This window comes from Cebus imitator, unplaced genomic scaffold (genome assembly GCF_001604975.1).
Source record: "Cebus imitator isolate Cc_AM_T3 unplaced genomic scaffold, Cebus_imitator-1.0 Scaffold290, whole genome shotgun sequence".
Lineage (NCBI taxonomy): Eukaryota > Metazoa > Chordata > Mammalia > Primates > Cebidae > Cebus > Cebus imitator.
Genome location: NW_016107605.1, coordinates 895,520 through 911,284, shown reverse-complemented (window position 1 = coordinate 911,284; position 15,765 = coordinate 895,520). Strand labels below are relative to the sequence as shown.

The 15,765-nt window shown below is 35.8% G+C and overlaps 1 protein-coding gene across 3 annotated transcripts in view; it reads left to right on the top strand.

Annotated features, from left to right (window-relative positions):
* Positions 1 to 15,765, top strand: part of CTNNA3 (catenin alpha 3) — a 1,771,160-nt gene that overhangs the window by 1,573,890 nt on the left and 181,505 nt on the right. For all 3 annotated transcript variants that reach the window (XM_017502077.2, XM_017502076.2, XM_017502078.2), the window contains one exon: positions 7,006 to 7,098. In XM_017502077.2, coding sequence (XP_017357566.1) covers positions 7,006 to 7,098 — 93 coding nt within the window. The remainder of the gene's footprint in view (positions 1 to 7,005; positions 7,099 to 15,765) is intronic.

Below are 15,765 nucleotides of genomic sequence, written 5' to 3'. Positions count from 1 at the left end.
TCCCTTTTCAGAGCTAAAGTGCTGTGCTGTGAGCTCCGTAGCTCCCTTCAGAGCTGCTGAGCAGGGACATTTAAGTCTGCTGTAGCAAAACTCACAACCGCCCCTTTTCCCAGACTCTCTGTCCCGGGAAGTTGGGGCTTTATGTATAAGTCCCTGACCGGCTGCTGCCTTTTTTCAGAGATGCCCTGGCCAGCAAGTAGGGAGTCTAGTCACAGTCTGCCTGCAGAGGGATTTCTTTCTTTTCTTTTTTCTTTTTTTTTTTTTTTTTTTTGAGACAGAGTCTTATTCCTTTACCCAGGCTGGAGTGCAGTGGTGAGATATTGGCTCACTGCAACCTCTGCCTCCAAGGTTCAAATGATTCTCTTGCCTCAGCCTCCCAAGTAGCTGGGATTACAGGCATGCACCACCACACTTGGCGGAATTTTTGTATTTTTAGTGGAGACTGGGTTTCACCATGTTGGCCAGGCTGGTCTAAAACTCCTGACCTCAGATGATCTACCCACCTTGGCCTCCCAAAGTGCTGGGATTACAGGCATGAGCCACTGTGCCCAGGCCCTTTAGAATATTATTTTCACAAATAAAAAATGATGTATAAGTGAGGAGACAGATTTGTTAATTAGAATTTAATCATTTCATAATATAAATATGTACTGTTGTATCACAGTGTGCTACATAAATATATAATATATACAATTATTGTCCATTAAAAATTTTAAAAATAAATTTTAAGAAAAGAGTGCAAACTAGTTGTAATTTTATTTTCATAAATTTTCTGATATCTTCTTCCAGTAGTCTGGTTAAGACTAAAATATCTGCCCTCTTTTGTCTTGTATACATTGTCATTATATTGTATATGACTTTCAGTTTACATACTTATTTACAAGTCAACTTAGTTTTAACTTGGTTCATGGGAAATTTAAATATAGTCATTCTTGGGCCTTCCCTTACTCCTGCTGCCTTTGTTGGGCCAAGTGAGCCAAAATTCTTGACCATTCGTTCTCAGATGGGTAATTCCTAACCCCCCAAATTTCCAGGGGATATTTGGTAATATCTAGAAATATGTTTAATTATATCTCATGCTGGAGAGGGCCATAATGTGTGTGGTATATAGAAGCTAGGGTTGGTGCTAAACTTTTTACAAAACACAAAACCGATTCTCGTAACTATAATTATTCAGAACAGAGCTAAGACTGAGAAACCCTTCTCTTGAGGCTAAGTCTGTCTCTAGAGGCTTAGCCTGCATCAAGACATCAGGGAGTCTTACCAATCACTGTCATTTACCCACACTGGATGCCAATGAGACATCCATTGTCCTAGCCCATGTAATGATTCCAGGCTTGCCACTGTTTCCATGACAAGTTTGTGGCACAGGGCTGTGGTGAGACTTGTAGCACTGGTCTGGGTTTACTGGATGACATTTTCTCTGAAGTCTTTTTATATCCATATTGCATTGTCAAGGAGTAGGGAACGTTACTACTGATTATGGAATCATAAACTTTTTAGTCCTCCACATCTGAGAACCTCTTTTGAGCTTATGGAAAACTTTTCTTTACACAAAATCTCATCTCTAGTTTCCATGGGATATTTTTTAAATTCAGGAATCTTTGCCACATACTTTTCTTTAGGCAAGGAATTCTTGAATCAATACCTGTTAAAGACAGAGGGCAAAGGATTGAACATTCTCCGCAGCTTAAAAATATTCTTATGACTTTCTTATGAAATTGATCAATAACAAAAGCTTGTCAGTAATTAAATTATTTATTCCTTTATTCATCTAGGAAGTAGAAAAATTGAGCACATACTATGTGCTACTTTATGTTCTCAGACAGAGTGGAAAACAAGACAAACAATATCCCTATTTTCATGGAAATTAAGTTCTGTTGGGGGCAAGACCAAAAATATATCCCTTCTGCCAAAAAAAAAAAGGAAAAATGAAGAAAAAATATAATTTTAGCTTAAAATTGTGAAAAGAGACCTAAAGAAAATATACAGACTAATATAAGAAATAGATGAAATGGGGAGAAGCATTAACTTTAGTTAGACTGGCCAGGGGAGACTTCTCTGAGTAGAGAGCATCTGAGCTCCCATTCCGAGAAGGATCCAGTTTGTAAGAAAGGGGCAAATAGAAAGACACAAAGAGCATTAAGTGGAAAGTGCTGACAAGTGGAACATGATTGAGGAGTACAAAAGGGGTCAGTGTAATAGAAATGCCACTTGTTTCTCGAACATTTAGAACTTAGAGTGCCAGCTTCATGGTCAAAGATGTGGGACAGGAATTTTAGGGTGTGTTTGTGAGTATGTGTGTGTTCAATAAGGGACATGTCTTTAATTTCTCTAACTTGACATTGTGTCATTGATAGATTTGTTTTTATTTTTAAATGTATTTTAATTCTGAACTCTCCATTTTGACATAGCAAAATCGTCCTATGTTACCACCTCAGATAAAATAAAATCACTGAACATGTTACGTTAGCCTACAGCTTGTGATGGACATTCATAGCCTGTTTCCAAAGAGTTGCTCTGTGTGAGAGACCACTCATAACATTACTATGGTGATTATTTGATTTTAATAAGTCAGTGAAAGCTAGCCAAAGAATTATATTTATAATACATCATGTGTATGATTTGGAATTCAAATATGATTCTGAGGAGAAGTCAAGCATGACTCCTGTTTTTTAGTATTTGTAATTCTTTTTGTTTTCTTCCTGTTTTTTTTACATTCTTCTTTGATATTTAGCAACCACAAATTTCATTTTTGTATTTTAATATGAAATGTTTAGAAAGTCTGTGCAAGTGAATTTTTTGTTGTAATAATGCCACCTGTTTTATTAGTAATGCTGAGAGAATTAATGAGATAATGTCTTAAAAAACATTGAATACCTTATGGGAGAAAGGATATATGTATATACACACACACATACACATATATATGAAATTTATTGTAACCCTGAAGTCTTAATGTATTACTCCTCTGTCATTGCTGCCCTGGCTTCTATGTAAACACCTCAGCCTGAATGTTTTCAACTTCAAAAACTTCTATACTTGTTTTTGACCTCTTTTGCATGAATCAAGTGAGATAACAACAGTAATGGTAATCTATAATAATCATAAACAATATTAATAATTCAGTATTTTGTAGCCACTGAAGAATAATAGTGTTCTAGTCCATCATCTTGTTTTATCTTTACAATAGCCCTAAATATTAGGTAGTATTTGTGCTGTTTTACAGGTGAAGAAACTAAGTCTATTCCAAATTGCTTCTGGGCTGCCTATGGAAGCCTCCTTAATAAGCCAGAGGTAAAATAGGAAAATATGAAATATATCTCCACAATTCTTATATGAGAAGTAACATTAATGTCTGCATTGGTTAACACTTTTTCTGAAAAAATGAACTATCTTCATCTTGGTCTGGTTTAGGACAGCTCAGCTGAAAGAAGACAAATTATTTCCATCATCCCTGAGAATCCATGCTAGAGTGAATCATGGCTGAGGCCAGCTTGAGAGATAATTTCATGCTTGGACATGATTAAAATCCAATTAAAAGAGATCTCTTACATGGATTTTAGAAGGAAGCAGTGCATAGGGAATTATATTAAACCCTGTTAAGCACAGTGACATTATATAGTCAAACTCAGGTGACTGTAACTAGAGACAGCTAGTAAAAATACCATGTCAATCCAAAAATAATGTCTGTGTAGAATCTAAAGTACAGAAACATTTGGTAGCTTATCCATACTCCAAGTTCAAAAATAAATTTAAATTAAAATGGATTAAAATCATTAAATTTGGAATAAAGATGATTAAAATTTAGATAAATTTACATAAACGTCTAACAAAAAATATAAAGGGATATATTGGGATGAGGTATAGGATAGAGGAGAAAGGAGGAAAAGTAACAAACAGAAATAAACTTTTGCTGCAACGCCGCTATGTTTGTGGACTAAGCTTTTACTCAAAGCATCTTAGTACAATCGAGCCTCACAACAACCTTTGGCATTAGGTATTACCCAAATTTTATTCTGAGGGAACCAAACTTTAAAAGAGTACACATATTGCCCAAGGTCCCATAATCACTCATTAGAGGAGCGAAACTCAAATTCAGGTCTGTATTACTCAACATTATAGGGCCTTCCTAAGGCCTTATAATGCCTCTAAGATAGTTAATCCTTCCTCTCACAGAATGAAAATTGATTAAACACACACACGCACACACACACACACCCCTTCCAGATGTTTACCAGACAGGTAAAAGCAGACTATTTAAGAATGCATGATCTAGGGTAGCCTGTCATCCCTCTTCTCCCCATTTCTTAATATTTGCTGTTTCTACTATTTGTCTTTAGTGCTAAAGGAGTTAATGTGTTGCCTTCAAAATTATTAGAGTACTCCTATCTTTTTCTTAGTTTCCACTTAAACTGTAGCATTATGTGTTTAACTATTTATTTTCACAATACCGTCCAACACCTTGCCTTACCGAATATAAGGCAAAACACTTGCTGCCAGCAAGTGTTTGAACACGGCCCCACTGATTTTGTTCATGAAAAGAAGAGGTCAGTTTTTGCAGCTTTGCAAGAAAACTATTAGTCCCATGTTAAACACAAAGAAAAGCACAGAAGCATGTGGGCGTAAATGGTAGGCTTATCTCTTCCTACAACGTCACCAACAAAAATGGCACTTGTGACTTCTGATAGCAGCAACTGTTCTTAGTTTGTTACTCTATTTTGAGGTCAAATAAACTCTTAGAGTGGATGATGAAGTTGTGTGTTGTTGCAAGATAGGATATAACCCAAGTAACAAACAACAGACATTTATAAGAAACATCACAGCAGGGACACCAGGCAGCCTTCAGTTGCAAAACAACAGGGCATAAGAAAGAGAATTTGAATAACTGATTTTTTTCAGATGTCATAGGGCCTCGTGATATATCAAGGAGGGAAATTGCAAAGATGTTTTCTCAAGAATACTGTGAAAAGAATACACAAAGTGACTAATAATGAAATATGTGATTGTATAGAAATTACAGTGATGAACTCGTGCTATTAATACTGAAGAAGAAAGAATTGTCCTAAGATAACAGCTACATGTAGTTGCAGCAAAGAAGGAATTCAAAGAGATCAAGATATCGATAACAAATAGCACATTGAAGGCTTTGGTGAGGTGGAAATGTTAATATCTGAGAGGAGGTGGTTGAAATAAATGCATAATGTTTCTCTGGAAAGGGGTGGGTATTGCTCAGTGCAAATGTGTGAAACAAAGAAAGTGCTGGTTAAAGATCTACGGGATGAGAAAGAATCTGAAGCCGTTAATGAATAGGAAATTGGTAATTTTGCTCTATCATATGAACTAATCATCAAATGTTCTCATCTCTGGAGTGCTCCCAAGGGATGAAAGCCTCTTGGCAATGCTGAAAATAAACAAAGTGTCTGTGTGTAAAGCAAGGTTTAAGGCAAACCAGAGCTAGTCTAAGGAGACAGGACCTGCCCCTTTCCAGTCGTCAACAGCCACATGTGCATGAAAGATACAGACCCAAGGACATCTTCTACTTCATTTTGGTTGTTTTCTGTGAAACCTAAATGCTTGCTTTCTGGGTTTGTCACCAGCATTTTGTAGCAAAGGAACCATACAGAGTAGAATAATGGATATGGGAGACTCAGAAACAGGGAGGGTAGGAGGGAGATTAGGAATAAAAATACTACATATTGGGTACAATATACACTACTTGGATGAAGGGTCCACTAAAATCTCAGACTTCATGTCTATGCAATTCATCTGTGTTACCAAAACCCACTTGTATCCCCAAGGCTATTGAAATAAAAAAATTAAGTTGAGACCTTGTACGCTGAAACAAATACTAAGGTAATCCTTCTTAAGTACTTCGACCTATATTTGCAGAAATGACAGGGGAGACATGTCCTTGCCTCACAGAATACACAGTTCAACAATTAGCTGCCAATACAGCAATGATGTAATAAAGGATGATAAGCATGATGGCTATTAAAGTAGAGGGCTTAGGAAGCACTTGGCAGGGAATCCAGCCCAGCCTGGAGGATTCCTGAGCAAGACACCTCCCTGAGAAGGAGGCATTTCAGCTGACATTGAAAGAAGAAATGGAAATTAGCTAACTATTCCTAATAGACACTGAATTTCAAGTTAAATTATTTATCAAGTCCCTAAAAATTTAATTCCTTGATAATCTCTGGTGGCATTTTGATGATATATTATTTTAACGACAATTATCTAATGTATTTATCAACTGTAAGCATCTTAGTTTGCAGTAACCACATAGTGGGTAGCCAAATTGCTATTCACTGAAATAAAATTTTTCTTGTGATCATTTTTTTGCTTGCTTTTTCTCTCACAATTTATTGGGATATAATTCACATACCATAAAACTCTCCACTTTAAAGTATAAAACTCAGTGTTTTTTTAGTATATTCAGAGGGTTTATGATCATTACTACTATCTAACTGTAGAACATTCTTATCATCCAGAAGAGAAACCACATACCCATCAGCTGTCATTGTCCATTTTCCCTTTCCCCTAGCACCTAGCAACCACTAATTAAATCTCTGTCTATAGATTTGCCTGTTGTAGACATTTCATATAAATGGGATCATACAATATGTGGCCTTTTGTGGCTGGCTCCTTTCACTTAGGATGATGTTTTCAGTGTTCACCTGTGTTGTGGTGTGTATCAGTATTTTGCTCCTTTTCATAGCCAAATTATATTCCATTGTACAGATGTACCATATTTTGTTTATCCATTCATCAGTAGGTATACATTTGGTTTCCATTTTTTAGCTATCATGACTGATGCTCCTGTGAACATCTGTGGATACGTATTTGTGTGGACATATGCCTTTGTTTCTCTTGGATATATAACTGGGAGTGAAATTGCTGTGTCATATAGTAACTCTCTGATTATCCTTTTAAGGTACTGACATGTTTTCCAAAGAAGAAATGCTTTTACATTCCCACTGGCAATGTTTTGCTTTCTTTTTACAGACCCCAGAGGAACTGGAGGATGTTTCTGACCTTGAAGAGGATCATGAGGTTCGCAGTCACACCAGTATTCAGACAGAGGGGAAAACTGACAGGGTATGTCACTTCCCTGGTGGGAGAACCATGTCCTGTGTTATTGACGGCTGTGCCCTCCCTTTGCCAGTCTAGGCAGCCTCTAACATGTGCAACTCATGGATCTGGAGCTAGATCTGTGAAGCACATAGAGAAAAGCCTTAGCATTAAGGGAAACCACATGAGGGGTATTATTTTCCTCTATCTTAAGAGCTCACAGTAAGACCATTTCAGGTCATGTAGTGAATCGCTCCATACTGCTTTTTAGCTTTATAGGAGTCATGGGAATATAAAAGTGAAATATATACATGTTTGCTTAGAGTAGAAAAAAGAAACGAAGCAGTGGTAAATATACTCTGAAATTCTAGTGGAAAAGAAAACTCATCTGAGTCAATAATCTACTTTTCTTTCCCTGCAATAACTTTTCCTGTGCCTGCTCCCAAAAACACACACACACACCACCAACACACAACTCCAAATATGTTAATTCTAATTTCTGAATTACTCTGAGATATTGTACTTCACTTTAGTCCCACGCAGTGCCTGGCTGTCTGTAAAATTTTGGCATCCTAGCCACTTACAGCTTGTGACTATTAGAACCAGACTACAAAGCTTGGGTCAGAAACCCATGTAGTACACACGGTCTCTAAGGCTTCCCAAAAGTGTATCTGAATCTGCTGTCTCTTTCTGCTGTGTTACTTGGGAAAGGCAGTTAGCTTCTCTGTACCTCAGTTCCCTCATTTATAAAGAAGAGACTCTGATAGTATCCTTCATATGAGGATTACTGTGAGAATTAACTGAGTCAACTAACAGAGCATTTATATAATGCTTAGTTCATAGTCACTTCTCAATAGCTGTTAGTTACTATTATTCATAGCAGTAGAAGCAGCAACAATAGTTTGATTATCATGATGATCATTAGTAGTATTATTAAGCTAGTTAAATTCAGTGACATAAAATTTGGAGATGGAAGCAAATTCCTAATCTTTCCCTTTGTTTCCTGGTCTCTCATGGATCTATCTGATGTTGAAACACTTAAATTGAAAGACTGGAGCACACTGTGTTTTTTGGTAGATATATTGTTATACAAGATCCTCAGAAACATTTCAAGCAAAGACCTGTTTGGTCAACTCCATGTCACATATACATGGTAGTGCATATTTCCTTAAATAAAAATAATGATATTTCCATACATATTTTGATATTCTATTGTACTCTGTGGCTTGTGGAAACTGATTTGAAGAGAAACAAACTTTAAGCTTTACCAAATTTTACCTATAATCCTTTGGATTTCTATTTCCTAAGAATGGAAAATAAGATGAATGATTTTAAACAGATGCAGAGACTCAGATTTGGTTTCTACTCTTCTTTTTGATTGCCTTTTTAAAATCCCACAACATATGTAAAAATATTTAGTTTCTGTTATCTACTTTCACATATGTGAAATGAATGTTAGAAAAGCTATCTCATTAGAGCATAACTGTATCTTTTTATTAACAATAATATCTTGGGCTTACATACTTGTTTTTACAATATGCTAAGTATTTTTTAATTTACTATATAATACGGAAAATATAATGAAACATAGTATGGAAAAAGGTAAATTTGGGAAAGTTCCACGTTTTCAGAATTCAGACTGCCTGGAAATAATATTTATTAGCCAAGTAAATAAAACCTGTGTTTTGTCAGAAACATTGTTTATCTCAAATTTTGGTAATAGGAATATTTCATTTTAGTGGAGAAAAACGACTCTCTGAGTAGACATCATTATTACATAGCCAGAAAGATAGTATTTGGTAATATATTGGGAAATGCTACTTTCCTGAGTTTCCATTTCTTACAGATTATTCAGGTTATTTGTCAGTCCTCTAGTAGCCAATTTGTGTTGAAAGCTATCTGGAGTCACACAGCACCTGGATTTAGTTTCCCTCAAATCTGGTTAGCATCATTGGTAGAGATCACATCTTATGAATCAAAATTAAATTGGAAATACATTTTTGCTAAAGGTGCTCTTTGCTCATGCTTTCAGGGAGGTGAGTGAGTGACTCGCTCAGGCTGATGACACTGGAGGTGAAGTGTAGGTGTCAGGGCTTACAAAGTAATTGACCAAAGGAAATTTTATTAAAATTAAGGCTCTTTTTAGAATGCTGGAATTAGGATAAACACACCTCAGTTTTTATTCTGACTTAGCACTTGTAGACAATGAAGAGTTGGTTAGGAAACCAAATTTATTCATTTGAAAAATGAGATGAATGATGCCATAGTTTCTCACAGCATCACTGTAACTTCAAATAAGATAACGCCTATGGAAGTGTTTCAAAAACTTTCACATTATATGATAAGAAAGTAAACTTCTTAATATTATTTTCATTTGTATTTTCGTTCTTGGTCCAAAATGTAGGCCAGGCCAGCTAGATGACTGACTGCCTGTTATAGGTTACAAACTTGATGATCCGCATGGTTCTGGATCTTAAGAATTTTTCATAGAAGCTACAGCTTCTAATGTTGTGGACATTACCCTGAAACTGCTCTTCATCTTGCATTAGTGTTCATCTGTGTACAGCTATCTGACAATCCTGTTCATTCGGAATGCCACTGGGTGAAAACCTCACTATCTGTTTAGTCACAAGGTAGATCCCTGACCCCAAAATCCACTGGTGGCGACATTATATTCAACCTGGCTGTTCTCTGCTCTTATAAATCTCCTCTGCATAAATCCCAAATAATTTGGATTTTATTCACTCCCTGCATTGGGGCTCCCTAGCAACTGCTATGTGGAATCCCCCTGATAACTGCTCAGTCATGATAATACATAGACAGCTTCATGTATGGTGTGAACCCCATATAGAACAACTCTTGACCAATATCTCTCTTCCATTTCTAAGACAGACAATTCAAAAATGCATTTTCCATGGAACCTGAAAGGGTTCCCAGTAGCTTCAAGCAGTAGCCATGCTGATCTGTATCTTTAGACTGGCTCTCCTTTCTTTCCTGATTCATTCTTCCCAGGCTTCCAGTTCTGTTTTCTAATATCTATTTCCAAAATCAACTACCTTTCAATCTCAGACTCTGCTTTTTGGAAGAAAACAAAAAAAATCACTTCACATATACTATTTACTTAAATTTTACATTAACTTTGCTATGTAGATAATATTATCCCAGTTTTACTACTAAGATCACTAAGGCTCAGATTTATGTAACTTGTCTAGTAAGAAGATTATGTTTTCAGACTCACACCTTCTGTGATTGCCACATGTCAGTTTACTTAGGATCTAAATTTAGGATAAGTCTTTTACTAAAAAATAAACAGATAGACTGCCACCATAGCAATAAACCTGATATATAATTAATGGAATGAGAAAGGGGGCAGGGTAAAGAATGTTACTGACAAAGGGAAGACACACGTTTTCTTTTAAATTTTAAAGAGCAATGATTTTATGTTATAGATGACTATGTTTTATTTTAAAGTACACAAATTTTATAGGTGATTATTTTTATTTAAAAGACACAAATTTTCTTTTAAATTTTAAAGAGCAATTTATTTTGTATTGTAGATGACTTGATACCAATAACACCCCTTACAGTATATCTGCCTTGTGAGTTTATTACAACAGATTCTACTCTCGTAAGTTTATGAGACAGATGGCCAAGGAAGGGGATAGCTTAAATTTGGTCCTCACCCAAATCACCCGACAAGAACCAACATTATATTTAGATAGGTTTTACAATATCTACCAGATATCTTATATTTCTGAGTTCCATATTCTTTATTCTAGTATCTGTGCCCCCATGTTCCTTATAATAATAAAATGATATTTATATCTTCGGTCTCATGTCCATCTGGGAAATTATTGAATTATCCATTCTAGCCAGAACTGCTGTAATTTCATATCCATTGGACTGAGTGTAACTTTTGGTACATTTCACAAGCATTCTCGCTTTGAGAAGACACTACAAGATGTTAAAGTAAATTCTGTTGAGAACTCTTTAAATACTCATGCCATGCTCAGTGTGGAATTTGGGGTCACAGCACAAGACGAATAAATGGATTCCTTTCTTTGTTGTTGCTGTTACTACAGAGTAAATGCCTTTTTAGTTCTTGGGTTATGCAGACTCCGCTCCATTGAACAGGTGCTAGAACCAGGCACTGTGTAGTAATGGAGTGACAGTTATTTATTATCATTTTACTTTCTGTATTTCATTCCTACTAGCTTTGGCTGAACATCATTTATTACTGTTGTCACCAGTGGCAAATGCCACTAGGCATTGTAACGGTCTGTAACTAACATATAATGATTTAGAGTCTGTGGTCAATAAGAACAAAATATGAAAAGACCAATAATGCATGCCTTATGAAGTGGCAGTGGAAACAGCAGTGGAAATCAGTAATTGTCTTAATTATTAAACATGAATACTCACTGGACCAATACATGGTTATATCCAGTGATCAGGTGTATCGCAGTGACTCAGGAGTTTGAGTTGGATATCGGTTCATAGAGCATTCTTCACGGAGCTTGTTGTTTATTTTGTTCATGCTTTCAGCCAGCATAAAATAGGCATCTTTTCTCTGGAAAACTCAACTCAAATTCAAAGGAGATGAGAAAACAGACTTTCATTAAGATAATAAAATTTCTAAACCTATTAATAACATTTTTCTGTAAGTCCTAAAAGCTTCCTAAAATATTATATGAAATCCAGACTAAATCAAATTTTCTATTTAAACAGAGCAGTGTCTGATACTATTTAACACATTATAGTTTACAGAACATTTCCAAATTGGTAGCTAATTTTTAAAAAGCCCTGGAGCTTATTTTTGTTATATTTTCCTTTTGGTTTTAGTAATTAGGAAATTACACTCAAAAAAAGTTAAGTAGTTTATGCAAGTCATGTTGACTGGGACCAAATCTCAGGTGTTCTGGCCACAAACATTTTACCTTTCCAGTACAGCAGACTTGTAAACTGGAATAGAGTCTCATTATCCCTTAATATTATCATTGATCTACTATTTCAACAACCAGTATTAGAGTTGATATTATAAATTGCTGTACTAGAAATATGATTTGTGAAACTGAAGACCATAAACCTTAAAATCAGATGTATTTAAACCTTGCAAATTTCTACATGTCCCCATCCTGCAATCTTCTCTCAACAGCAAAATTAGTTTGTTGATTACCATTCAGCAACTACCTGATAATGCCCAGACCCTGACAGTCTCTACTGGTGGGTCGCTTCACCTTGATGGAGTAGAATATGAGGCAAGTAGAGTCATATAGCTGGGGAGCTTGCAGGATGAGGGTCCAAAGTTAGCTCCCCCCACGGAATCCAGAAGAGCAAAGGCAGTTGCTCCTTAGTCACTCTCTCATCACGTTGGCCTCTGCGATATTTCAATGAAATGAGAATTCTAATTTCTAGAAGTTTTTCCTGTTTTATTTTCTGCAATAGGGGCAGCAGTCACAGTAGAGACTTAGGAAATTATTTTAGTTTCATCAGGGTGGCAGCTGAACGTTCCTCAAACTTACCTGGATAATAACTGTGGATTTAAAAAGACTCTTAATAAAATTGATTGAAATAGAGTTTTTGGGAATAGAATAGGTAAGCAAGTGACTTTCCTTTTATAGAACTGCTATAATGTGTAAGTAAAGAGTATGGACTTCAGAGTCACATAAACCGTGACTCGAATCTTAGTTCCACTGATTACTATCCACATGACCTTTGTAAAGTTACATTTCTAACTTTCAATTTTCTTATCTGTAAAATTGTAATGATGATAATAATATCTATTTTATAGATATTTTTGAAGATTCAATTAGATATGCAAAAATTGTTTGGTTTCTGGCACATAGGAAATAATAAATATTGATTTTTATAAAAATGAATCGCATGAAAAGTGCAGATCTTTGTGTGCTCCTGATGTGCTTTGACTTTTTATTGATTAGCTCAGGGAACTTGTAAATACAAATTTCTCTGTCTCCCGATGTGAGATTACTCAGTTTCCTGTTTCATGGTGCTAAGTGTTTTTGGCATCCTGGACACTTTGCTACCAGAAGTCTTTTGAAATCGTTCATTTTTCCTCAAGAAGGAGACTAATCAAGAACTGCTTTAAGGGGTTAAAAGGAAGATGACATTGATGTGATTCTTAATGCTACCAGCATGTTTATATAAATCTATATTCACATAAATAAGCTAGAACTGAAATAGATATCCAAAAAAGCCACTCTTGTTAATGCAATAACACAGAAAAATAGACCTTTTATAGTTGCCAAGTTCTTGTTTCCTTCATCATCTATTAAAATGCCTGGCTCTGCACTGGGAGTTTTCTTCTTTGTGGAACTTTGGTAGCTTAGTAATCCATTAGTTTCTGTCTCTCTCAGTTCTCAGAAAGTTATATGGGAATTAAACTTTTCTATTTTAATTCTTCTTCTGGGTGCGGTGGCTCACGCCTGTAATCCCATCACTTTGGCAGGCTGATGTGGGTGGATCACTTGAGGTCAGGTGTTCAATAGGAGTTCAAGACCAGCCTGGTCAACATGATGAAATCCCATCTCTACTAAAAATACAAAAAAATAGCTGGGCATGGCAGTGCATGCCTGTAATCCCAGCTACTGTGGAGGTGAAGGGGAGAGGACTGCTTAAACCTAGGAGGTGGAGTTAGCAGGGGGCAGGGACTGTACCCACTGCACTCCAGCCTGGATGACAGAGTGAGACTGTCTCAAAGAAAGAAAGAAAATTCAATTTTTCTAGATGCATAATAATTAAAAAGAGAAACGAGAAGCAATACATCTCATTCTGATATTTATTGGATGCCTGTTGGAGACAGTTTTGCACATAGTCATTAAAATAATCTCTTCTTTCTTTGCTCTTGTCCAAGAAGAACATAGTCTACAGTCATTCTTTCCTCCGCCTAGACAGCTTGAAATCCAATAAGGGCTAAATACTACCTCTAAGGTTTTGTTCTGTCTCACACAACTTAAACTTTGATTATAGTGTCTTGCAAGTGACTGGTGAGAAAGGAAATTCGTTTAACAGCACTGAATTAGACCAGGCAAGATTTTTATTTAAGGATGTTTGAAGCTGCTATTTCTAATTGCTGGAATTGAATTGAATAAATATAACATTAAAAACAAAACATTTAAATGTTATAATTTCAACAGTAGTCATTTCATATTTCACTGTGATCAAGTTACACTACCTTTTTAAAGATACATTATTCATCATATATACTGATGACCCCAAATTACAGAAATTGGAATGTGCAGTCTTTGCTTGATGACTAGGATCTGTAATATGCTTAACATTATATTCACTTAAGGCCATATAATTTGTCAACTTGCTCTGCCTTAGAGAAGATCTCTGGGGCCATAGAATCTAGATAAGCTCTATAACTAGAAATAAATTAGGACAGAAATAAGAACGGTTGCCTAGGTTACTGGACACAACCTCAAAACATCAATAGCAAAAGATAAACTGCATATCAAATCTTAAAATACTAGAGATGGTTCTTAGTGTAAAAAAAAAAAAAAGCCATGTAAACTTTATGTTGGTGATGGGAAGAACTGCCTCATTTTTGCTTGTTTACATGCAGTTAGCTGAATATCCTTTGCTATGAAAATAGAAAAACAATTCCATGGATGAGTGGTATACTCTAAAAATTTAAAACATTTTAATATGCCATAATTATTATCAGACTATACTCTCAATAACGCAAATTTATACTGAATTACCTTACAGAATACTGGGATACATGACCTCATTACCATCTTCATAATCTAATTTGGCTTATTATAAAAAACAGTTTGAATACCTCTAGATAAAATTCCATTAATCAGCAGCAACACAGCAGGCAATACATTTTCTCATCATTGGTTTCTATCATTTCAATTTTATGTTTGGCAGTAACTCGGCTCTCCTATCTTTCTGGGTGATCCTTTTTATATTTTTCATGGTTTCCTGTTCCTCTATCTATTTTTAAACATTAGGGTTTATTAGAGTTCTGATCTAAGCCCTATAGTCTTCCAGTTCTTCCTACTTTTCTTAGACATTCTCACATAATCCTAAGATCTCAAATATCATATATAGGCACGGGATTCTGACAGAGTCCTGTCTTCTTAGCTCTGAATACATGTATTGGGAGGTCTACAAGTTTCCTCTCCTTGAAATAATCACCGACATTTGTGGATCTCACTGTTTCCAAACCTAAATGCACCACCTCAATCTACTAATCTATTCAAACTCTTATATTCCTTACGGCATCTCTGTACATTCAGTTGCACAAATCTCAACTCAGGAATAGTTTTTGAATCTTCCCATAGTTAATCATACAACATTTTCTGGTTTTACTGTCTTCTAAGTATTTTCTGAACTTGTCCATCTTTCACAACCTCCACTATCATCACTGTCAAAGAAGAATTGCACCAAAATTAAATAGGAGAGGAAGACTTTATTCAAGCCTTTTGCAATGGAACAAAAAGGTAGAACTCATTCTGAGCTCAACTCTGCTGAAACAACGTTTTTTCAGAGATGAGGTGAGAGGGATTATAGGCCATCAAGTTTGCTGATTGGCTTTACCTAAAGAAATAGTAGTTTCTGCAAAAATTTTTTCCCAATCTGTTGGTTGCCGATTCACTCTAATGATTGTTTCTTTTGCTGTGCAGAAGCTGTGGAGTTTGATTAGGTCCCATTTGTCTATTTTGG